This window comes from Sinocyclocheilus grahami, unplaced genomic scaffold, assembly GCF_001515645.1.
Source record: "Sinocyclocheilus grahami isolate Dianchi unplaced genomic scaffold, SAMN03320097.WGS_v1.1 scaffold121.1, whole genome shotgun sequence".
NCBI classification, from domain to species: domain Eukaryota; kingdom Metazoa; phylum Chordata; class Actinopteri; order Cypriniformes; family Cyprinidae; genus Sinocyclocheilus; species Sinocyclocheilus grahami.
In genome coordinates, this window is record NW_015505300.1 from 2,112,198 (window position 1) to 2,138,621 (window position 26,424).

General features: G+C 38.3%; 1 protein-coding gene across 1 annotated transcript in view; it reads right to left on the reverse strand.

Moving 5' to 3' along the window:
• LOC107589898 (glycogen debranching enzyme-like) overlaps nt 1-25,086 on the reverse strand; it is a 33,970-nt gene extending 8,884 nt beyond the window's left edge. Inside the window, exons 1-31 of the mRNA XM_016278473.1 lie at nt 25,003-25,086; nt 23,862-24,007; nt 19,766-19,976; nt 19,498-19,667; nt 18,755-18,958; nt 16,747-16,928; nt 16,533-16,644; nt 16,317-16,443; nt 16,108-16,210; nt 15,938-16,035; nt 15,682-15,821; nt 14,593-14,780; nt 11,940-12,063; nt 10,784-10,947; nt 10,602-10,703; nt 10,363-10,518; nt 9,015-9,165; nt 8,696-8,820; nt 8,270-8,382; nt 7,273-7,407; nt 6,885-7,015; nt 6,612-6,748; nt 6,325-6,458; nt 5,636-5,811; nt 5,327-5,429; nt 4,725-4,950; nt 3,086-3,197; nt 2,876-3,011; nt 2,633-2,745; nt 1,237-1,448; nt 19-116 (exon numbers count right to left, since the gene is read on the reverse strand). Of these exons, the coding sequence (XP_016133959.1) occupies nt 19-116; nt 1,237-1,448; nt 2,633-2,745; nt 2,876-3,011; nt 3,086-3,197; nt 4,725-4,950; nt 5,327-5,429; nt 5,636-5,811; nt 6,325-6,458; nt 6,612-6,748; nt 6,885-7,015; nt 7,273-7,407; nt 8,270-8,382; nt 8,696-8,820; nt 9,015-9,165; nt 10,363-10,518; nt 10,602-10,703; nt 10,784-10,947; nt 11,940-12,063; nt 14,593-14,780; nt 15,682-15,821; nt 15,938-16,035; nt 16,108-16,210; nt 16,317-16,443; nt 16,533-16,644; nt 16,747-16,928; nt 18,755-18,958; nt 19,498-19,667; nt 19,766-19,976; nt 23,862-23,940 (4,262 nt within the window). The 5' untranslated portion in view covers nt 23,941-24,007; nt 25,003-25,086. The remainder of the gene's footprint in view (nt 1-18; nt 117-1,236; nt 1,449-2,632; nt 2,746-2,875; nt 3,012-3,085; nt 3,198-4,724; nt 4,951-5,326; nt 5,430-5,635; nt 5,812-6,324; nt 6,459-6,611; nt 6,749-6,884; nt 7,016-7,272; nt 7,408-8,269; nt 8,383-8,695; nt 8,821-9,014; nt 9,166-10,362; nt 10,519-10,601; nt 10,704-10,783; nt 10,948-11,939; nt 12,064-14,592; nt 14,781-15,681; nt 15,822-15,937; nt 16,036-16,107; nt 16,211-16,316; nt 16,444-16,532; nt 16,645-16,746; nt 16,929-18,754; nt 18,959-19,497; nt 19,668-19,765; nt 19,977-23,861; nt 24,008-25,002) is intronic.
• Between the last annotated feature and the right edge of the window lie 1,338 nt (nt 25,087-26,424).

Below are 26,424 nucleotides of genomic sequence, written 5' to 3' on the forward strand. Positions count from 1 at the left end.
AAATTTTAGGACTCTCACTCTGGGTCTAAGGTCTTCATCCCAAGAGGGCCAAGCAATTTCTCTTCTGAAATGTTCAGTGCTTCCCAAGCATGCTCCACAGTAAACAGCTCTGGAGCCTAGGAAGGAAAACCATTAGAAATATACTAATTACAAACTATTAAGCTTTTACTCACTAAGGCCTGGGACACATTAGACGATTTTCAAATCTTAACCGATTTTATAACTACCGATTTTTAGCCTTATAATCCTCTGGATGCGCACACCAGATGATTCGACCTGACCGCGAGACCACACACACTTGTTGACTGTAGGAATGATTTCACAGGGACACGAGAGATCAAACGTGACTAGTGAAGAAAAACACAAGGAGGACAATTGACGTTGTCAGGTGGCTCTCCTGGCGCAAGTTCTGTAGTACAGTGAAAAACAAAATAGAATATGGGTGATGTTCTATCTACGTACTCTAGATTCGTGGCATGTTTGTGGCTGCCAAGTTTAAGCTATTGAAGCATACAACATCCGGTAGGTGACACTTGCTCTCTCTCTCTCATTGGCAATCGCAGGTATTACGTCAGCGTCGCTGAGAGATCAAGAGTCGTCGGGAGCAGTTAAATAATCGGAATGACATCACATAATAGAGGATTTTTTTGAGTTGCGACAAGCCTCGATTCGGGCCACACCCCCCTGATTGTTCAGGGGTGCAAATCAGGCTTAAAATCAAGTGTGTGGCCAGCCTAACTTAGATTCTCACCAACCAAGGAAGCACAAATAATTTGCTCCCTAAAATTGATTTTCACTGATATTTTTGAACATCATGATGGCATATTTTTCGTACTCGCATAAAAAGATAGCATGTCACCAGTTTACAAAGACTTATATAAACTGTCAATTTGAGTAATTATGGTTGCTAATTATAAAACCAAATGAACATAAAACACAAATACAGCTGTAAATAATTTTAGATTATGCTAAAAATCATGATAAAACACTATGAGATAACAAATATAGCAAACACATAAATAAATAATATATAAATAAACAGGCAATTAAAGCACATAAACAAGTAATCAAATAAATAAATAAATAAATAAGCAAACATGCAAAAAAACAATACACAAGCAAATAAATTGTAAATAAATAACTTTGCAAATAAATAAATAAGCAGATAAAAACAAACAGAAATCTAATATATATTCAGATCTAATCAAATGTGTTAGTTTTAGAACGAATCCTCACCACCACCATGGCAATGGAAAAGTTGGGTCTGAGCTGGTAGTCACACCAGGGGCTGGAAGCTCCGTAGCTGTCTTTGTAAATCCCCTGCTTATGAACCAACTCAGGATGCTTCTCATTGGGGTCATTTAGGTCATGGGACACATAGAACATCTTCTCGAAGCTCTGCTGGATTTTTCTGTCCCATTCATCATAGGACATAGAGAGCTGTTTGCCTACAGGTATAATGTAAATGTTTGTGATTCAGAGATTCTGTATTTGTGCCTTTGGAGTAAATCACAAATATTAGCTTTGATCCAAAGCTGCCTTGCTGTCTACTTAGGCAGCTATCTTTTAAGGCAGCATCCTATGATTTAATATGGAACCTCGGTAAGTGATCTAAAATGCTCACAAACAATAGAAGAAACGATAAATTATTAGTTCCATACATTATGTATCCTTTTCTGAATTTAATTAAATATATTTATATAGTTGCCCTTACTCTCAACTTGTCTGCCATCATGGATGAATTTTTTCACTGAACTTGTTGAACAAGGCATCTAAGAGGGCAGCATTACTTTGCTTTCTACCGTTCATTTTTTCACTGAACTTGTTGAACAAGACATCTAAGAGGGCAGCATTACTTTGCTTTCTACCGTTCATTTTTTCACTGAACTTGTTGAACAAGACATCTAAGAGGGCAGCATTACTTTGCTTTCTACCTTTTGAAAAAGCCCGCACATTGGGAGAGTGCCTGATGATGCCCGCTGTCTCTCTCTCTCTCTCACACACACACACACACGATGCGCAAAACTCCGCATTTGAACAGTCAATAGCAAATACTTAAACTAATAACAAAACAGTAGCTGATTCAGAAGCGCCAGATTGTCATAGCAAAGTCAGAATTACCTCCTCTCCTAGGTTCACGAAACGGTCGTCCATAAAATGCATTGCTGTTCTGTTGTAAGTAATCTTAAAGATTCCTAAATGCATCTACTTTCGGAAGGCCAAATAAAGTGCTTTTGCACTGAAACACGCAGCATCTTCCTGACATGGCTGCTTCAACACTAACTGCGGTTACTGAAACCACATCTTCTTTCTTTGCATGCACATTTGGGCGCATTATGCAAATATTCCCACATAGTGACCTAGGTATGTGGGGGCGTGCTAGAACGAGCCGTTTTAGGGGGGCTTGGCAGAGTCTTAACTTTGATCAAGAATATCTCTTTGGTTTTGAGACTTTAGTCTTTGCAACTTCAGGGCTCTTATCTATGCACAATCAGCTTGTAAAACTCCAAAGAGAAAGGAAAACTTGAAATCGCATCATATGACCCCTTTAAAATGCTGTGTAGAAGAGCAGCTCGCTAAGTTTTGGAACAAACTAATGTCATGAGCTCTAGTAAGGGCCATCTGAGCTCACCGTCTTTGTGTATGGCCACACTATTGTAAGGAAAGAGCCCTTGTTTATGTAGCTCCACCAGCCAACGCAAGGCAGATTTGCATAGACCCACTATTTCCACCGCTGATCCATCTCTGCATTAGGAACATAAGAGTCATATTGAATGGCCACAGACATAGAAAGTGAGGCAGAGAAAAGAGATCCACTTATAAATGGCATCTTATAAATAGAATATATTTGGCTTTAAGAGATTTCAACGCATGCCTGGGTGTAGCTGGTATCCCTTTGTTGCGGGCCCTCTCACTCTCTCCCATTTTGTCCATCCAGGTCCCACAGTTGAACCGATTTCCGCCATACACAAAGCCGGTGTCGGGGTTAACCTTGGCCACAATGCTGAAGCCTGAGAGGGTTCAGAATACAACAGATTCAACATTTTCTCAAAGGACTCTTAAAAATATATTAAAAAGGCTATACCTTCGTCTCTCATGTTGCAGTCAATCTGTGGTCCGGCGTTCCGCTCTCTGAACTCTATACCCTGCATGTGGCGCTCCATGACCTCATGAATGACCTCATACAGCAGCTGATCCTGTGGCATCACCGAAACAAAACAATACAGGTCTGTACAATCTGGGTAACAGTGAAACCAAAATTGGCATTCACAATGCATTATACAGTCTATTATAACTACTGGTGAACATTTTTTTGTCAGCAAGAATACAAAATTGACCAAATGTGACAGAAATGTTTTCTAAGGGTGCGCCTCAATCAGCTCCCTAGTTCAGTAGTCAGGACACTGATCAGGGAGTTGGCCATTTTAAGGGCGGTCTCAATCGCGAAATCCTTCCAGTGCACTGGAACATTCGCTCCCTGAAAAATCCCACAATGCACCATTGAAACTTTCCCTTACCGGAAATTACGTCACATTTCTGAAGCGCTAAACATAAAACGCACGAGGCAACTCGATAAATATAAGACAAACTGCTTTTTTAGTATGTTTTGACAAACATCGCTAAACAGGTAGTGAACACATTTAGTTAACATTTACAATTAATGTTCAGCTGAAATGTAGTAAGAACATGTAACAGAACAACGTGTTTAAAGATAATAAAATTAATATCAAAAAGAGATTGGTCCTGCCTGTTCCAGAGGTGATGTTTTTTAATTTTAAAACAATGTTGTCCGTTCATGTTCTACGTAGTCGCCGGAAATTGAGTAATCACTGTCCCAATGTGCAGTGAGCCAGGGAACTTACCAGTGACCGGATTCGTGTACAAGATATACTGATTCACGAGCTTGGGAGATAGGGAGCTGATTGAGATGCACCCTTACATTATGAATGTCTTTACTATTTCAAATCAATGTTCTTCTTTTTAACTTTCTATTCATCAAAGTATCCTCAAAAATGTTTACACAGAAATATTAAGCAGCACAACTGATTTCAACATTGATAATGACAAGAAATGTTTCTTGAGCATCAAATCAGCATTATAATGATTTCTGAAGGATCATGTGAGACTCAAGACTAGAGTAATAGCAGCTGAAAATTCAGCATCATTTTATCAGTTATTTTTAATTGTAACAATATTTCACAAATGTTACTGTACTATATTTTTGATTTAAAAAAAAATAAAAAATTTAACCTTGGTGTGATGTTTAAAAAAAAAAAAAAAACCACTTAACGACTCCAAACTTTTTAACAGTAATGTATTTAATAAATCTGCAAAAATGTCAACAATTCTGTGTTTTTCTGTCAATATGGGGTGCTGCGTGTACATTAATGAGGAAAAAAAATTAACTTAAATGATTTTAGCAAATGGCTGCAATATAACAAAGAGTGAAAAATTTAAGGGGGTCTGAATACTTTCCGTACCCACTGTATATAATAGGTCTTAATATCTTTTTGGACATCTGCAACAATTTAATTTACTTTGTTTTAAGGATAAATGTGTGTGTGTGTGTATGTATATACACATATACATACATACATATATACATACACATATATACACATACATATATATATATATATATATATATTTAATTAGTGGAAAACAATACTTATGGAAACAAAATATGAACAAAAAAAAAATATTTTTTTTGGTGATGTACTCACCACAGTACCAGCCTTCAGGGGTTTAGAGTCGTCTGTGGGGTACATCCTGGACACAGGGCATTGGAGGATGTTAGTGCCGTTGGGTACCATAGTACAGTAGTCCTGAATGCACTGCAGCCACCACCACACTGCGTCACGGCAATTAAAACGGGCCCCTACACCCTCTCCCAGCAGGTTAGGAATCAATCCATGTCTCATTGTGCCAGCAAAGGCTAGGATGATGTTCCTGTAAAGCAGGATGAAGCGAAAGAAAAGAACTGAGAGGGAGAAATCTTATCTCTATACATTCAAGAATAAAATGATTAAATTTTTTCTCAAATCTAAGGTCATCCACAGAGGGGAAAATGATGCTCAAATGATTCTGGATGGATTGATATTAATATTTTAAACTAATAAATTATAAAAGCATATGCTGGATTTACTCCTAAACTTGCCAAAAAATGTGTCCATCTGCACGGTTTCTGAAAAACTGATATGCTTTGAGAATAATTTTTTAATATTCAATTCCCTGAATTAAAATCAAACTGAGAAGTTGCTAAAGATTCTTATGCCTATTGGTCTTGGTTCATTATTGTAGTAATGAACTGAATTGAAATGAGTACCTGGCCTCCAAGTGACGGCCTGTGACCAGCATTAGTCCACGCAGGGCGATGAATGTGTCCCTTCCCCAACAACGGAAGATTCCAGCGGAAAAATGAGGTAGGCCTGTGGAATGAGGAAGTCATCAAGATCAAGAATAATAACAGATCACTGTACCAGGTCATTGTTAAGTTTAATCCAACCATCCTGTGTTAGCAGCCCAGATACTTCGGCTATTCGGCTAGAAACACTAAACAATTAATTTACTCTGGCGACTTGTGGAACTTCAATCTGACATATTGAGGGTTTTCTGTGGGTTACTTTGGAGTCACCTGCAGCCAAGGAAACACAGCACTCCTCTTTCTGCTTAGTGATCTCACTGACACGGTAAGGCACATCACTCAGGGCTGGTGAGAGAGGTGGAAGAGCTGGAAAACGTCCAACGGCACACATTTGGACCGATCCCAGAGCCAACAGCTTCACAAAAGAGGAGCCATTCTGCACAAAACTAACACACACACACACGTACACAATAAGGGTAATCTTATAACAGCCCACAGAAACCTCTTGAAATATGAGAAACTTACTTTCAGTCATGACAACTCTTAAAATAGATTTTAACAAAATTTTATTGAAAAGAATGGAGTGTAGGTAGGATTGACCTTGGCGGAATAGATATGCTAGGCTGCTGGGATGAGTGAAGGCTTACTGCTGGAACTTGCTATTAATTACAGGGACTAGGATTTGTACTTCTACTGCAAATGAAAGGAGATAGAACCCAGTAGCAGATCTAGACAGGTGGTGCTGGGGAGGAGGAGGGCTAAAGAAAATTCACATGGCACAGAGTACTGAGATGGACCAGGTTCAAAGTAAATAATAAAGGTTGCTACATAACAGATTGATTGACTGCGCCATCGGCTTGTGAGAACCAATTAGCTACTCAAAAGAGTTGTAGGAGAAAATAGGACAGAATAGACACAAATACCAGGATGATCTGTCTCAGTCCTCTTGAGACACTGACCTTGACATCTGTTTGAAGGTCACATCAAGTGCAGTAGTGTAGGCCCCAACCAGGATGGCATCAAAGTAACAGGGGATGAGGTAGCGAGGGATGTGCTTCAGGTAGGTAAACATAGCCTGGAACCACTGACCCACCTAAGGACACGTTACTGACAAATTTAACTACTGGATTTAAGAATAGGAGCAGCAATTGGTAACTCTGGATCTTTCCAAAGACTTTAACCACAGCTAACACCCTGAGATTATCTGCTACATACAGTATTTATTTTGATCCCTTGACTCATTTACCTCGGCTAGTGTGTCCCCATGTGATATCAGTCTATTGCTCACATAGTCAATCATCCAATCCCCTTGTCTTAGGTTGTCACAGAACGGGTGGCCTAGATCATTTTTGGGTCGAATGTCTGCCATAACTGACAACAGACCTGTGAGAATGAAATGACAACATTTTTTGCCAGTGTGACTTCTTTAAGACACCTGGAAAGCCTTTAATCTCACAAAGTATAAACCTAATGTATATTTTCCTGTTAAATACAAGTTTCATCTGCATATTTCATCTACCTTGCAGACCACCGTATTTGAGTGGCTTCCAGCCGGGGATGTTGTAGCAGCCCCCACCCTCTTCCTTCTCCTCTGCATCACAGCGAAACAGAAGAACGTTCATATCAGCCAGAGTCATCTTAGACATAATCCTGGTGTGGAGATGAAACACGAAAAAGCATCTTCAGAACTTCTCAACAATGAACGAAGACATAAATGTTCAGTTCTCTAAACGGTAAGAAAATCTATGTAGGAGATCTAGATTATAAGACTGCAGTAGCTCTTAAGCACAACAAAAACAGGATCGGGATGTCCATTAGCTTCAGAGAAAATTTGCGAAAAGGATCTAGACAGGGCACTAGCACCATGATGGTGGAAAAGCATAAATGTGGATGAAATGTGAACTCACTCTGTCAGTGGACTCTTCAGTATGTCGGGTGTGTTTGGATCAGTCAGACTTCCTGCTTTATACAGCGGATTGAACTGAATGAGATGGTGCCTTAACACACCAACCAGCTCCTGAGATTTGGGGTCCAGACTCACCCTGAGAAAGAAAGACATTTCACCTTTTTAAATGTATAATTAAAAACAACTTAATTAACACTACTGTTCAAAATTGTGTGGTCAGTAAGATTTTTTAAAGTAATTAATACTTTCAGTCAGCAAAGACATAAAATTTATCACAAGTGACAGTAAAGAATTTATAATATTACAAACGTTTTCTATTTTTAAATAAAATGCTGTTCTTTTAAATTTCTATTCATTCAGGATATTTGATGAATAGAAATTAATCAAATATCCTGAAAAAACAACAACAAGTGTTTCAACAAATATTAAGCAGGACAACTGTTTTCAGCATTGATAATAATAATAATAAATGTTTCTCAAGCACCAGATCAGCATATTAAAATAAATTTCAGAAGAAACATGTGAAACTGAAGATTGGAGTAATGACTAATGAGTAATGAAAATTCAGCTTTGCCAAATTACCTTTTAAAATATATTCAAATAGAAAACAGTTATTTTAAATTGCAATAATATTTAACAATACTACTGCTTTTACAAATAAACGCAGCCTTGATGAGCATAATAAAACCACTTTCAAAAAACATCTTACCAACCCCAAACTTTTCAAAACACTTTCAATCGTTTGTTGCTGACATCAAGGAGTCCAATTAAACTCCATTTTAGCAAGGCAACTATCCAATAGTATTTAAAGTCAATCCCTGCATAAAAAGTCAGTAGGCTACGCCTATGCAGTTCATGTTGATATAAGTACATTTCAAGTTTAAGTTTTTGTTGCTTTTTGTAAAAAAATTAAATAAAAAATTGGTTCAATGTTGGATAACCTCTTTATTGCAAAATCCTGATTTGGTACAGGGACAGTAAGGCTTTTGAAGTCTAACCTGAAAGCAATAACACTTCCAGGCGTCAGCTGCTCAAACACAATCTCCTGCACATATTCACTGCGCCCTCGAGACGTCACCCCAGCCTGCTGCACCACCTTACTGTCCTTCAGCTGAGAAAACACAGAGACGCAAACAAAGGAACCTCTGAGACCAAAAGATAAGATTGACTCGTGCAGTGTTGACAGTACAGGCAATCAAAAGGCCATGCAAGTCCGGGCGGCAGACATTTACAACCAGACAGGAAAGGGGAGGTTTACCAAAACAAGTTGTTGAGATGAAACCAGAGCTATTGGAGGGCTGTGGTGTTTAAACTGCAGGGTAGGGGTTGAGTATTGCTTTTTTGTGAATGAGTGTTCTCAGTGGAGGCCATTGTGTCGGCTTAAGACAGTTATAATTAGAGTGGTCTCACAGCACTCAGGTTACCTGGATGTGCTCTTTAATCTCCACTGTGTACCCAGGCATGCCATTAATGCTCCTCTCATCTTTTATGTAGGAGCCCGCCTGCCTCTCCACGGTACGCGCCTCCAGCACCACCTCCTCTATCCTACCTGTGAGATTTCAGAGAGATTTCAGGGTTTGGCTTCCAGTCAGGCATTAAGTCCAAGGACACATAATCGAGACAGAATAAAACCAGATGCCAGAACAGAATCTCATTGAGGGCGAGTGAGAGAGGATATCTCATTGAGTTAAACCTGAAGAAGGTTCAGCCTCTCTGATCAGGAGAAGCGTATCTTTGACACACCTGGGATGCACATTGATGGAACCTCGTCTGTGTAGCGATGGTGTTTGGGGTTCTTGAATGCAGTGCGGCACACAGCCACCACTGACTGGTGCGTACTGGGACAATGACGGGTGACCGCCACAATGTCCTCATCCACTTGGTCCACAAACACCTAAGAAAACACCCAAAGGCATATAAAGCTTGTCAAAGGTTATTATAGTTTTGAATATCAGTTTTATTTTTTATCTTAGTACTATTTAAAAATGTACTTCGTCGTTTTAGTTTATTTCTAGTTTATACATTTGCATATAGTATTTAACATTATATATCTAATAAAGACATAATATATAAAAATATTAAAAACTATCTATACATTTTAACATTTATTTCTTTAGCTAGTTAGTTCTAGCAATGATTTATTTAGTTACCCGATTAAATTTGTCCAAGTTTATTACAGTTCTGCATATTTGCATTTGTATTTTAATACTATTTATTTCTAATTCTGTTTACTTATTATTTTTAGTTTATAATAATGGTTTTATTATAGAATTTTAATAACATTTCATATTAATACATTCTTAATGTCAGGTTACTTTTTGGCTTATATTTATTATGTAATATTTAAATTCATATGTAAATGTATTATTTGAATGTGTATTATTTGAATGTGTTGGCAAATTACAAAAAAACTAGTTAACGTTAATGAGAGGGTGTTTCTAATACAGCGTCTATGGGAGTGACAGTAAATTTGACATCATTCTCTCTACTGACTGCCGTTATCAATCTCTCTATTTCTTTCCTTTTTTTGAAAGTCATGAAAACAATACCATGGAGTTTTTCTTTTGCTACTTGTGGAAATGGGAATGCAAAAAATGTATTTGTGGTATTCTCCCATTCACTGCTATAGAAGTTTACCCAACTATGACGAATTCTGCTGCTGAGAAACCTGGAAATGTGAAAAAAGTCCATTGGCAACCTAACTTGTGTTACATGTCATATCGCCATCTGCAGGTGTGATGCCTTCTCTGTAAACTGATCTCCTCCACCATGTGCAAATAGCTCATTACACAAAAACTATTATATCTATTTTGGTGGTTTTTAACTTTGTACATTTTTCACCCACTCTTTTTCAATTGCAGTTTTTCTTATATTCACGTTTACTTGATTTCCATTAAGCTTTTAAATAAACAGGGTTTTGTCTTCATTCTTATTTTTATTCATTTACACAAAAGTGCCCCCGTTGCGGCCATGATGCTCCTTTCTGCCAAACCTGCATTGGTGCTGCACAGTGGACTATCACTCAACAGTCTGTGTGGCATAATTGTCACTGTGGACCCACCGGAGGACCTCAGACTGAATTTGCATTTACCTGGTTGAAGCCTTTTGATGCCAGTTCCTGGTGTAGCTGGTTGAGGGCCAGCTTTCCGGCGATGATTCCTGACTGCAGGTTGACCTCTTCAGGGGACGAAGGCTTAGCCTGAGGATTCCATTTGCTATAGAAGCGCTCCTCTGATACCACTGAGATCTGATGGCAGACACAAAAAAGAAGGACTCAGAAAATGAACTCAATCCATGTTTTGTGGGTGTGTGTGAAGTTAAATCTCTTGCCTGGTGGGGTAATAACTCATCGTAGCCTCTGGTGCTACCAGTGGCACAGCAGGCCATAGAAACAATAGCAGAGCTGGGCAGTGAATCATATACAGAGCGGATCTACAAGACAGAACATCAAAATAATAACTCATTCAAGTAGCTCCATCAACATTCTGTATTATGTGTTTGAAACACTATACCTGAATAGGGCACTCATTATCATGTGTGACGTCCAGGAACATGGCGTGGGCAATGCTGGGCACCAGAGGCCTGAGACTGGGCTGAAGAAAAGCCCCCACAGGTTCCCCTCCATACCGGTACACTAGCCTACCCTCCTCATGACTGTCTCCTGCGCTCATCGCCTCTACAACAGCACAAAGAATGACACTAAGCAAAGTACGAAGCTGAATAATTTTTAATATGCGCTACTTATTTCTCCCCAAAAATAAAAACTTTATCACTATTCACTCATATTCACAGCATTGCACACCTGTATGACTTTGTTTTCAAAATTCAAATTATATGTAAACAAATCATTTGGACCAGTTTTGCTAACCAGATCAATAGATTCATTGAAAATATCTATTCTAAACAACTAAAAAAAGTGATCTTTCATGAATTGCACATTGCCACCTCTCATGAACGCACCTAGGAGAGTTAGATATCAAGATTTTCAATAAATAATGACTTCAAATTAGGACCATTTCGTACCCAAATCTATTGTTTAACATCAGAAGTCTTGGAATATAGTGAGCATGTCATATGGACTACTTTTAAATTTTTTTGGGGTTAGTTTTATGGTGCACTTGTATCCTTTAAGCTTGAAAGCTCCAATACAAAAGAAAAAAAAAAGTCATACAGGTTTGGCACAACATGAGGCGAATAAATAATGAAAAGCTAATGAACACTGATTTCAATAATTTGTGGTAGAATCAGAGTGATAGTTTCTGTACACTTAGACAACCATTCAAAAGTTTGGGATCATTAAGATTTTTACTTTGAAAGAAATTAATACTTTTATTCAGCAAGAATGCATTAAATTGATCAAAAGTGACAGTAAATACATTTATAATGTTACAAAAGACTTCAATTTCAAATAAATGCTGTTCTTTTGAACTTTCTCTGCGTTAAACAATACTGAAAAAAAAAAATCAGCAGAAAACATTTGTTTTTTAACAAATACATTTCTTTCAAAACCTTAAAAACATCTTACCGACTCCAAACTTTTGATTGGTGATTGTAGTATAACAATTCGAAATGTTTGATGGAGTTAGATTTCAAGTCATACACTCATGTAACAAAAACAACATAACAAAACAGCCACAATGCAAGACCAGGATTATTAGAAGGCCGTACCTCTGATCAGTGAAGAGATTCCTAATCTAGTCACAAAGACATTATCCAGCTCCTCGCTGCCTGTGAAGAGCTCGGCCACCACGTACAGGTCAGGTCTGAGGGTGCGGGCAGCCTCCAGCATGAACTGCAGCAAGCAGGGTTAGGGCAAGACGCACAGCCAAGAGGAAACCACACCACGGTTGTTAGCGTGTCAGATGGGGTGTGAAAAATGGGTTCAGAAAGGGAGAGAGTCATGCCTCAAATGAAGCCAAAATGAGACAAGAAGTGGAAAGCAAGATTTTCAATGTCAAGGTGAGAGATTTTGGACATATATATTTAGGAGAGAAAGTTAGTTGAGAAAATGACAGGTGATGCATTGCAAAAAGAAAGACAAACAAATAAGACATTGTTAGTGTCATGCTAAAAGACTCTCCAATACCTCTGATAAGACTGGTTATTCCCAGCCGGTTAACAAACACATTGTCAATCAGCTCGCTGCCTGTAAAGAGCTCGGCTATCACATAGAGATTGGGTCTGACTGATCTGGCTGCTGCCAACATGGCCTGCAGAGCACAACATGAGTTAAAAGTGAGAGGGGTTGCTGGCCTAAAAAACTGTCAAATGATGCTAAAGGGTTTTGTTGGGTGATATTTGAGTCTACATATACATACGCGTTAAAATAACTTTAACAATAAACAGCTGTTGCCGATTTGTGTAATCTTAGAACTGTACATTTCTGTCATATGGACATTACTTTGACACAGTCACCTCTGATAACAGGCCACTTTTAATTGTAATGTAGAAACACTCATTTTCTATCACAATTTGTTTTTCAAAATGCAAAGGAGTTGTGTGCATTACTAGTGGACTGTGATGTTTTTATTAGCTGTTTTAACTTTTTCTGACGGCACCCATTCACTGCAGAGGATCCACTGGAGAGCAAGAAACGCAGTGCTAAAATTCTCCAAATATGTTCTGATGAAGAAGCAAGCTCAACTATGAAATATCATCTTGGATGGCCTGAGGGTAAGTAAATGTTCAGCAAATTTGTATTTTTTGGGTGAACTATTTCTTAAAAGAAGTTAACTCTTCAAAAAAAACTCCTTTTTTAACACTTGGTTTAAGAGACAATCTGTTACTATGATTTTGTATAGTTAAACAGAAGTAATGCTGATGATTCTACAAACAGCCACTTTTTAATTATCGGTTAAAGGGGTCATAAACTGAGAAATCATTCACTTTTGACATATAAGAGGTCATTGTACCATAAAAACATCCTGTAAGTTTCAGAACTCAAAACTCGCTAGTCTAAAAACTTATATTGAAGCCAATCTGACAAAACGACAGCTTGTGGAATGTCACTTTAGTGTGGCTAAACCCCGCCTCCGCAGGAGAAGATCAACGCCTGCTTCTGCATCACTGCCTGTTTAGCCCCGCCCACCAATTCACTCATGTTGAAGATGAATAACGAGAGGCAAAAACAGGTTTTCGCAGAAACCAAATGATAAAGATGCTCTGAAGACATCAAGACGCATTGCAGTGCCAAGTTGTGGAAAAACAGTCTTTGCATTGCCTTCCTTCTGATCCCAACATTACCAACAGACCGTGTCAGTAAGAACTTGGTCATTTGTTCACTTAATTTTACCGTGGATTAGTTTACAAACAAGGCACAATTCGACGCAAGATTTTCAGAAAGATTGAAACTAAAAGACGATGCTGTGCCGACTATATTGGATCCGACAGTAATGTCGCACCATACAAGTGTGAGTAACTGTTTTTATTACGTGATCACTCTTTCTTTGTCTGTTATTACAGATCGTTTGATATGTACTGAGTATTTATGCAGTTTTGACCTAAATCACAGCAGCGTCCATCTTTGAAAGATGTAGGCTGTCAAACATAAACTGTTAGCCAATCATAGCAGTGGGCGTTTACTACAGAGTCTACAATCCGCCACGCCTATTCAATCAGAGCGTTCTGATGCGAGGGTCAAAACAGGACAGAAAATAGCCTATTACTTCTAAATTATAATGTTTTTTTGATGTAAAAATCTTGATAACATTATAAGTGGACCTCAGAGAGCAGTACAAAACTCTTTAACTTGAAGTTCCATGCTCTTGAGCACAAGGTTTAATTCAACTGTTTAATTAATGTTAAATTAAACTGTGAAACTGTCAACCCTGTTACTCTTCTTAGATATAAATAATATCAACATGACTAATCCCAACGTGACCAGATGGTTCAATGCATTTTATCAAGATTCAAACACATTAATTTGTCTAATAAAAGATTGAAAATCGTATCAAACTTTTATAATTTAAAAAACACCATATTAAAACTGAAAATAGCATCCGCTGCATAGCATGACCATTATACCATCACCGGTTTATCAATAAGCAAAGGATGGAGAACGAGCCACACTTAATATTTTTTTAATGTGAAGTACAGCCTGTGACGTAGCAAACAGTGGATGGGGAACAATCACTATCCAAAACGTACTAACCAAGACAGTAACTAACAATCTTGTCATATAAAAATGTGTAAGGGGGAAAAAAAAAGCAATCCTGCCCCCCTTTGTCTAATATTAATCTTTACACATAGTTAATCTCAAACATGTTATTCATCTGTGATCTAGCCAAAAGTAATAATCCATCTTTTAACACTGCCACGGTACCTCAGCCACATGCAGTGGAGTTGAATGGCAGTTGTCCAGACGCACTCCCACAAAGTGCTTGGCCGTAATCTCTGTGTATTTCTGCATGTGGGCCCACAGGTAGGGGCAGTCCTCGGGCCCACTGCCATACCGCAGTTTAACACTGTCACCCCAGCAGATCAGCTCCCTCCTGATGTAGACATTGGACCCTAACCAGAATGAGAAGAAAAAACAACTTTGATTCACCTTACTGCCAAAAAGGCTTGGCAAGTGTTGTCAATGATTAGGGTTGAGTAAATGTGTTGATATCGCCACCTTGTGTTTACAATCAGAATTACATCACTGCTCTCATAGAAATCCACTGTGACATAATACATTTTTACAAGTACGCATATAATCTGCACAACTTTTAGGAGAAAATCTGTGGATTTCTGAGGAGTGGGTTTAAATATGGTTAAAGAGTGGCTTTCAATATTGTAGTGGGGTTCAATATTGTTTGGGGTTGGTAATATTTTTGAAAGATCTCTTATTACTCACCAAGTTTGCATTTATTTGATCAAAAACATTAAGAACAGTACAATGGTGAATGCAATTTATTCCTGTGATGACAAAGATGCATTTTCAGCAGCCATTACTCCAGTTTTCAGTGTCACATGATCATTCAGAAATTACTCTAATATGCTCATTTGTGACTTAAGAAACATTTCTTATTATTATCAGTGTTTAAAACAGCTGCCTAAAATTTCTGAATTTAAAGTTTAAAAGGATGTCCTTCTTTGAAATAGAATTCATTTGTAATATTATAAATGTCTTTACTGTCACTTTTGATCAAATAAATTCCATCCTTGCAGAATAAAAGCAGTCATTTATTTAAAAAAAATAAAATAAATCTTACTGACCCCAAACATTTGATTAGTAATACATGTTCAAAGATCTTCAAATAGCAATTTTAGTAAGCAAAAAACAAACAAACAAACACACACAAACATGCAATTAAGTGAAAGACAGTTTTATATCCAGAAAAAAAGATTTTTTTTGGCCACTGAAAGGACGGTTGTAGTTATTCCAGCTCTATGTTTTTAGGTGGATCAGAAAGGCAAACTGGTAAACCTGGCTCTGCAAAGTTCCTCAGGGGATCGTCCCCCATGACCCAGCCATTATGGGCCAGGAAGTGACATGACTTTTCTGGTTGATTCATCATCTCCAGATCCTGCTCTAAAGTTGCATCCTCAAATGAGAAAGTGAAATATCTGCATACAGACAAAACAGCATTACATATCATAGCAAACATAACGAACAAACTTTATTACACAAATGAATATGATGCTAAATCTTCAACAGAGTCTGATAGAATGAACCGTGCTACCTAGTAACCAGAGGATGTTTCCTGGTGACGGGGCCCAACTTGGGTCCGTGGTCAGCTATTCTTTCATAGCTTACAGTTCCATCAATGCAGTTAGTAGCCTGAAGGTAAATAAATTACATCACTGCATTGGATTCCAAAGAAATTTGAGGTAAAGGTATAGAGAGACTCACCTGCTCCTGATGGTGCTGAATTTCATGATACTGTTCACCATTGAGTTCCTCCAGTCTTCTCCTCAGCCAGTTACAGCAATCCTCAATGGCACCAGGACTGTTCCTACAACAACATAAAACTAATGTATAATTCAACAACATAAAATCAATGCATAAAGAATAATAAGCACACTATAGTGAACACATGCTCAATGCAGCAGCATACTGACCCATGGGGCACAAAGGTTTCTAGAGCGGAGTTCATGTCCACTGTGTTTCCAAAACGTCTGTACTGAGGGTCCTGAATGATCTTCAGTTGCTGTCTACCCTCAGTCTTGCTCCTATTAGGTTTGGCTCCTGTGCAGACAATTTAAAACAAACCACTAAACACATTAACATTTTCATTTCTCTTAACACAAGTGTCTGAGAACCTCCCAGGAACTCACCACTTTGGAGTAAATCTCTGAACTGCTCCACCGTCGGTTCCACTTTGACTTGGAAGAACTCCCACAGTTTAATCTTTGGAAACACATCCTGCCAGAGAACTCCACGAATGGCCTAGTGAAAACACATTACAGTTTGTCTTGACGGAAATAAGAGCACCTTATACTTCATAATGAATTCTGTTTTAAGGCTTCAAACAGACACTGATTCACTCACATGGAGGTGTTCGTGATTCTGGATTAGGGCTGGGAGACCCCCGTCTTCGTATTTGCCATCAGCTATAGCACAGGTGATGTGCCACAGGGCTCTATCCAGCACCCAGGCCGGCTTCAGATGGGGAGAGTTCACCAGGTTATAACCACACTCGGGATGTTTCTTAATCCATTTGCTATTAGCAGCTGAGAAAAGCAGGAAAACACAGAGGTTATCATGGCATTGTCAACCAAATAAACAAAAATGAACAAAGATAAAGAGGGAGACATCAATGAAAAGTGACTGAATTAGTGATTCTAACTTTTGCTGAAAAAAAAGATATGGATCTTTCTTTGATGTACTGATGTATTTTAAGAGCAAATTACAGGTCCTTAAGAGACAGAATGAACAATGATTGGATAGATTACAAACCATACACAATGAGGTCCAAAAGTCTTGAGATCACTAATGAAAATGTGTGTATTTAGCATTTTCGAATACCATTAGTGGCTTCAAAATAATGCAGAACCTTAACTATTTGTTATTTGAATTAATTTTTTTAATCTACATCACTATTATTAGAAATTAATACTTTTATTCAGCAAGGACGCATTAAGTTGATCAAAAGTGACAGTGAAGACATTTATAATCTTAAGATTTCTATTTCAAATAAACACTGTTCTTTTGAATATTTTATTCATCCAAAAAATCCTGAAATTTCCCTGAAAAACAAAAAAACACGGTTTTCACAAAAATACACAATTGTTTAACTGTTATAACAATAAGAAATGATTCTCAATCAGCAAATCAGCATATTAGAATGCTTTCTGAAGGATCATGTGACACTGAAGACTGGAGTAATGATGCTGAAAATTCAGCTTTGCATCACAGGAATTAATTTTATTTTAAAATATTTTAAAATAGAAAAAGGCTATTTTAAATTGTAATAATATTTCTCAATATTACAGATTTTACTGTATTTTTGATCAAATAAATGCAGCCTTGGAGAGCATAAGAGACTTCTTTCAAAAACATTAAAAATAACTTACCAATACCAACCCCAAACTTTTGAACAATAGTGTATATTTATTTAAAGTCACAACATTATTTAATTAACTTTTTTTAAATTTGACTTTGAGTCACAAATTCATAATGTGGCCTCAGATTTTGGACCCCACTGCATACATATAACCTATATAAATGCACATACAGCACTGGACTTCCCCTTGTTTAAATGTGTGGCATTAGCACACAGCTTCAGATAAGGTATCACACACTCCTTGACCTTTAACTCTGCTGAACTCTGGTATAAGCGATGAACTATGAGCTTTGCTTTCTATTAAGCCTGACTACCATAACACTTCAATGAAGAGTTCAAGGGGAAAAAAAACATGATCTTACAGGGACTGAGGAAGCTCTAACAAAACTAAGCACAGCAAGTTAACATTTCAAACTCCCCTGCAGTAAGTCATTTATAAACACAGTCTTCCCTAAACCTCCACAATCAGTCAGCGGATCTGAATAAAGGTTTAAATGTTTCTCTTTAGTATTCGGTTCACATACTGGGACTCTCTAGCAGCTCTATGCAACTGCTGAACTGCAGCATAGCATTAAATCAGACAGGCCAAATGTTGCACCAACAGCTCCTGTTCTCTGTAAATAAACTATTTTTAGAATTGAAGTCAATGCAAAGGCTTTTAGTGGGGGCTTACAGGAGATTACAGTCAATCAGTTTGAACTGTGGCCTTTTCCATTGGAATATGAGAGCCCACAATAGCTGGACGCTGCAGACAGATAATTTACATGCAATACTTATGGGAAGTCCCGTGGGTGTGACAAGTTATACTCAATCTAAAAAAAATTTACCACAGTTGGCCAATTCTTTTATAATTATGAATGTATAGTAGCTTTTTTGAATTCTTTGGATAGAAGTGTCTGCAACTTGAAAAAAGGGCATAAAACAATGTAGAAAAATGTAGAATGCATCTAGAAACTTATAGAAAAAGATAATAGAAAATGAAAACACACACACCCGTATGATTGTAAACCACATCCGTGATGCAAAGCATATTCCACTCATTCTTCATTTTCTCCACCAGGTTGCCAACATCTGTCCAGGTGTAAGTTTGTCCAGGAGGAGAGAAGTCTGGGTTGAGTTCCAGCTGATCAGCCAGAGAGTAACAGGAGCGAGACTCACCCAGCGTCTGCAATGGCGTGAAGTGAATCATATTATACCCTAAAAAAATGCACATGAAATATGAAATCAGTTACTTTGAAACAGATTACTAACTGAATGTTATAAAATATTTCAGTTAATGTGCCAATGTAGTGAAACCACATAAATGAAATTCATAGCAAACTGTGATATAGTAAATTAGCAATATAACTTCATAAATTAATCTATGAAGGCACTGCTCATGTGAAATATTAATCAGTTAGTTTAGAGAACTTAAATTTCAACTATAGGACTTGCTGTTAAAAATGCAAAGTAAAAGGATTTACATATTATTTTGAAATAATGAACTCAAAAATGGTTCACTTCGAAAAACTGCAGACATTACAGTAGCTTTCGGCCTTCTAACTTGGACTAACAAACTCTTTACATTTATTTGCTGAGTTTCTCCATGGTTATTTGTTGGTTATTGATTTGTGCATTTAATCAAATAGACTGCAGAGAAGGAGATAAGCAAAGTTCAAATGCAGTTAAAGTTTAAATTTTTGGTAAACAATTGGGTAAAAGAGTAACTAATATAATAGCACCGGCTGTCTTTTTACCTGTCTCTTTGGTGACTCTCAGCCTGTCCAGCCACTCATCCAGGGGCCCGAGGCATTTGGACAGGTATGTCTGGATACTGATGCAGTCCAGGGGCAAGACGTGGTTGTCCGCCCCTACCCGGAGCACTGGGTCCACCACAATATACCCACCACCAGACTTCTCCTTATCTCTGAAGAGTAAAAAACAAATGATATGATGTACAGTTTTACTAAAATATGGATGTAGAAATGACAGTATACTTAAACATTTTTTAGGCATCTAACTGACCCATGGCCAAAGTAATACTGGTAAGACCCTGAAATCTTGAGGTCAAGGGTGCAGAACTTGTCCGAATCATCCTCTCTTCCACTAGGGTTAATCCAGTCTAAGGCGCGGAACTTGTGGCGCTCAAATCGCTCCCCTTCTGCAGGGTAGTTGGTGTGAACATGCAAGTGTTTCCCCTGAAGAGTGGGGCCCAGACGAAACTGGAGCTCAAACCCTGCGCAGAAACACAACAGAAGCATCTGACATATTTTGCTGTTTGGGGTACAATAAATAAATAATAAATCAATTAATATAAGTAATGGCAGAACTTGACCCAAAACTGTTAATGACAAACTCACCAGCCATTTTATTAGGTACACCTGTTCAACTGCTCAATAATGCAAATATCTAATCAGCCAATCACACGGCAGCAACTGTAGCATTTAGGCATGCAGACATGGTCAAGACAATCTACTGAAGTTCAAACTGAGCATCAGAATGGGGAAGAAAGGTGATTTTAAGTGACTTTGAATGTGGCATGGTTGTTGGATGGACAGATGGGCTGGTCTAGGTATTTCTGAAACTACTGATCTACTGGGATTTTTATGCACAACCATCTCTAGGGTTTACAGAGAAGTGAGCGGCAGTTCTGTGGGCGAAAATGCCTTGTCGATGCCAGAAGTCAGAGGAGAACAGCCAGACTGGTTCAAGCTGATAGAAAGGCAACAGTAACTCAAGTAATTACTTGTTATAACCGAAGTATGCAGAAGAGCATCTCTGAACACACAAAACTTTGAATCTTGAAGCAGATGGGTTACAGCAGCAGAAGACCACACTGGTTGCTACAATTCGCGCAGGTTCACCAAAATTGGACAACAGAATACTGGAAAAAGTCTGATGAGTCTCGATTTCTGGTACGACATTCAGATGGTGGGGTCAGAATTTGACATAACCAACAATTCATCCTGCCTTGTATCAACAGTTCAGGCTGGTGGTGTAATGGTGTGGGGGATATTTTCTAGGCACACCTTGGGCCCTTTAGCACCAATTGAGAATTGTTTAAACCCACAGCCTACCTGAGTATTGTTGCTGACCATATCCATCCCTTTATGACCACAGTGGCTACTTCAAGCAGGATAACGTGGCATGTCACAAAGCTCAAATCATCACAATGAGTTTACCATTCGCAAATAGATTCCACAATCACCAGATCTCAGTCCAATAGAGCAGTGTTTCTCAATTTTAGTCCTTAACACACCTGATTCAGATCATCAGTTCGTTAGAAGAGAGCTCCACGAATGAACTGTGTTCCGATTGACAGGGTCCCTACACAGTGTTCATTGCGCCCTACTCCCTGAGTACATGAAATCTGTTGAAGTTTACTTCACTTTGGAACATTCATTCACGGATTTGCGTTACACCACGGCCTGCAGTGTCTTCACACACAGACGAAACTTACTAGAGAAGTGTAAAGTGTGACATAATATAGGCCTACCTCTGTAAATAAATACAATTTAAATTCATGTCTTGCACACTTTAATGCCCTTTGAATGGAACATGTACACTCCCTTCGAACTGGAATCATGGTGGAATATCCTGTGACTTAACGGTCGAATAGAACAAACGTCTGAAGTGATAAGAGATGCATATAAAATACAAAAAGGGACTGGAATTGAGACCCACTGCATTAGAGCACCTTTGGAATGTGGTGGAACAAGAGATTTGCATCATAAATGTGCAGCCGATAAAAAAATCTGCAGCAACTGTGTGATGCTATCATGTCAATATGTACCAAAATCTCTGAGGAATGTTTCCTTGTTGAATCTATACCACAAAGAAGGCAGTTTGAAGGCAAAAGGGGGTCGAACCCAGTACTAGCAAGGTGTACCTAATAAAGTGGTATAATACCAATGTATATTTCCATCACATGTCTGGCACCACTGAAACTATAAATATAAATGGTAGTACCGTATTATAGTAACAGCATCAGATGGCAAATCCATGGTAACTTGTACTGTATGAATTCCATATTATTTTCCATTATAGTAGGGTGACCATACGTGCCATTTTCCCAGGACGCGTCCTGGCCAGGATTTCTATATTGCCTAAAATATGTAGGTTTTGGCTTTGTTTGCGTGTGCAGACCGATCGGTGTATGACATCAAAATACCATACAGACGGTTCCTTATGCTTTCAAAATGCTCTCGAGGTACTTTGATGTCATACACCGATCGGTCTGCACACGCAAACAAAGCCAAAACCTAGATATTTTAGGCAATATAGAAATCCTGGCCAGGACGCGTCCTGGGAAAATGGCACGTATGGTCACCCTACATTATAGTAGTACTCAAAAATACACTGTTAGCATGATACAATCGAAAAATAAATAAATGAAACTGTTCATTTCATATGTAAATATGTACTTACTGTACTATTGTCCTTACTGAATTATTATTATTACTGTATTATATTATAAATAATACTGAGGCAAATAAGAGCCTATTCCATATAGGCTACAACCTTCCTCATCTCACATATTTCACATTAAGATCTTGCAAAAAAAACTTTTTTAAAACAGAGACGTTTGTCTCTTAAAAGATCTAGAATTTCGATCTTGATAAAAATTAGCTGCCATCTATATTCAGCTCATTTGAAAGTGTTCATTAACAGCATCTGAGGATGAGGATGCATATGATTTTCAACATATAAACAAGACAAATAATAACCTCCTCAAAAATGTTGTCCATGGAACTAAAAGGGAAAAGTTCTTAAAGGGGTCCTATTATGCTCTTTTACAAAGTCTTGATTATGTTTTGGGGGTGTACTAGAACATGCTCTCATGCTTGGTGGTTCGAAAAACGCATTATTTTTCACATAATTTACATTATTAAAATACCTTTCTCCCCAGGCTGGCACAAACGGCTCAATTAGTTCCGGCTTTGATGAAGGTCCGCCTTCCGAAAAACAAAATGTGTTGTGATTGGTTAGCTGTCCCAGTGCGTTGTGATTGGCGAACAGCTTAGACGGTGTTCATACTGCCACGCCCCTTGCTCCGTCTTTCAACAAAAGCTTTTTGGGCGAATCCGGCAGGCACTGTACTCCCTCATGTTGTGGAAGCTGTCCTCAGTAAAATGCGCAGCACACAATAGCAAATTGGGGTTATAATGCTCAGGAACAGAGTTAAAAAATAAATTGCAACCACTGTTTCCTGACATCATCCACTTTCGGAAGCCCAAACAAAGATGTTGGGGCACGGAGGTGAAAAAAACAGCGTTTCAGGCAGTCGCGCACCGGACGAGAAGTGCAGCGTCGCGTCGCGCCACGTCTTTAAAATTCAAATACTTTATTTTCTATGAGTGTAGGCACATCGGGGGCGCCGTTCGGCGTCTGTCCGCGGCGCCCAGCTACGTCGTGTTGTACTTGTAAGAATTGTTCTAGACATGCCGAAAATTTTAAGCTACAGCACAGCAGTTTTCTCTGATGCACTATCTCTGCAGCAGCACTTCTTCTTCGTCGTCTCGTCTGATGCACTCACTCAACCAAGCGTTCTAACCACAACCTCACTCCTCCCCAACCATTCGATTTTCTGTAGGCGGGAATTATTTGTAATGATATTCCAATGAGCCGCTTTGTGATATCACAAAGCCCGGAAAACAAACGCCGTAGTCCAAACGAGCCGTTCGTTGTAGTTCTTGAAAAGGGATTTTTAAAAAAACGAAATATCTCTCTTTGGAGTGGACTTTGAGATTTGTAACTTTCTAGATCTTTTTTATGCCCAAACATACACACTACACACTGACTAAAATTAAAAAAGTGAAAAAGCATAATAGGACCCCTTTAAGATTTGTTTGCTGGAATGTTCCATTATGAATGGATTAAAATTCTCACATGGAAGCATTATAGTAATTTTTTCATATAACGTTAGTCAGTACCAAAACTCTACTGCTATATATTTACTATTTATCAGTGCATGAATGAAAAGAGCCATAAAGTTGGCTCCTGAGAGCACAACACGGTTTATAAATAACCACAAATGTTCCGCACTTAACATGTCACACTAAAATAATACACTATCATATTTCAGGACGATGCAACGCGATAAACGTGAGCTGAAACTTGCCTTGTTCCAGACGGAAGAGAGTCCTGTCGAGTTTCTCCATGTCATTGAGGACCATCACTCTTATTTGTTTTGCTGTCATGATTGCCCTCCTTATTTGAGAACGTCCTTAATGCAGCGAAGAGCAGGAAATCAACAGGACCCCTTCACTGAAAAGTGAACCAAAAGATATGCAAATCATCACACTGTATCACTTAATAGATGACATTTAAATCAGCTTAACATAATCCCTACTGTAGCTTCTGAATAACCACAGAATTGCAACAGTTTCTTTTTTTTCAAGGGCAAATTATTACAACATTTTACCGTTTGACAGAGTGCAAGGACCATAACATGACATAATGAGTGAGCACTACAACAACCCAAACTGCCAGAGAGCTCTGCAGTAATACATGCATATACCTCTGTCAGGAGGAATAAGTATCCGTATGTTACTAAGCTCTATGCACAATCACCACCTCTGGTAGTTTAACATTAGCGCCGTCCGTCATGAACGAATCATTCCTTTGAGTCGGATCTTTTCAATCGGTTGAACTTGTTTACTGTATTTTAGAACATGTCCCATTCGCAATGAGTCGGATGAGTGAACTGATAATGGAGCTAAGTTACTTTCCTAGCCGAACTGTTATGACTACACCCAAGAGAGTAAAATAATCTTTGTTTAGTTTAAACATAAATGAACATTTTATACGTATTTACTGGAATATTTTCGTATAAAGCGCTATAAAGCTAAGCAAATATTATCCCTGAATCAGTTTTTTTAACCGGTTCTTTGAAACGAACTTTTTGAGCCGGTTCATTGAAACGAACTGTTCGAAAGAACCGATTGGCGGAAATGACTCGGACTTCCCATCACTACAGTAAACATGACTGACATTTAAAGGCACGGCCAAAAAGTATCCTCTAACTCAGACTTGTCGAGGTTAAGAATCTAGCGGATAAAGGCCAAGCGAGTTTATTTTAAATGAGTAATCAGGAGAACAGTATACATTTGCCAAGCCAAGCCAAGACAGTACACTGCAACATGCGTAGGCTACGATCCTCTTCTGATACACGACAGTCTGAAATCCTAATTGATATAAACATTTCGATCGTTTTTGCACGACAATAGAGAGTTAAAGAGCAGCAGAGTTAAAAGACACACCAGTGTATTTTCCTGTTTACGGACGTTCTTAAGGACGTTCCTGTCGCTGGTGAAGGAGGCGTGTGCACGGCTGTAATTCTCCGCTTCCCGCTACCGTAAATTCACTAATACAGGACACATTTGCCATTTGAATGAAATGTTTTAGACACAGTGTATGTTTATACAAATAAATGATGTTTAGATAGAAAAACAGTGTAGGACAGTCACGTATTGACATTAAATTCGTTTAATAAATAAGCAAATAAATAAACAGATAACAAACGACCGCAGGGATTTGTTTCAGATAATGTCTCCATCTTGTGGTGATGGGCCTACAGAGTCCTAAAATGTGACATGACCCGCCCATTCATGTTCAAACCATAAAATGATTATCTGCCAGCAATACCTGAGCAGACAGGTTGGTGACAAGGTAAGAACAGTGCTTACTTTTCAACCTCTATTAACTTTTTCCAACATAGGCTACTTATTTACACACATACGACATATTGTCATTGTTGTCATTGTATTGTCATGCAAATTTAAATACATTTATCTTGCTGAAAATGTCACTAAGTAATGTAAGGCAAAGTGAATGCAAGGGAGTTTTTCATATTGTCAAAAAGCAGGACGGTAACTGACATAGAAATACACCCCAGCATTTTTTTTTTTTAAAACAATGAATTAAAATCCTTTTCCAGAAGCAACTGCAACTATAAAAGTAAGGGGAACATCTTGGAAATTCATTAGTCAATATATGTGGGAATCCTGAATGGATCTAAAATATTAATAATTAATCATAATTAGTTATGGTTAATTATTCATATTTTCCATGAGCTGATTTGCTACAGTCAATATATGTGGGAATCCTGAATTAATCTTAATGAGGAAGTAGGCCTATAAACTATAACATCAGGAAAAAATGGCCATCATTTTACACATGCTTTTCTTCTCTCAGGACAGAGGATCACATTGCCTGGAAACGTGGAATCTACAAACTGCTCTAGCGATCCTCGGGACTTTGTGTTTGACCTCTATAAGTGGATACAAAAATGAAAAGGTGGAGAAATCTTGTGAGAGCATGATGCCAGAACATCACAGCCAACACAACACTACTGCCAGTCCATACACACTCACTGTGAATACCAGTCAGTTCAGCCCAGGGGACAATATAGGAGGTAAGGGGGATAAAACCTGTATGAATTAACCAATGATTATACTTTTTGACAGTTTAGATGTCTTGAGTAATGTTCAACAATGATTGCTTCCTTGCCTTTATTTATTACCACTTTCAGTGTCCATAGTCATTCTCTCTGGAAGTGAGCACTTTGAGGGCTTTCTAATTCAGGCCAGAGGTGCTACAAACCCTGATGGACCAGCTATTGGCTCTTTCACATGGGTAGATCCTGATATTTCTCAGCGTTTTACATGCAACCGCATAGAGGT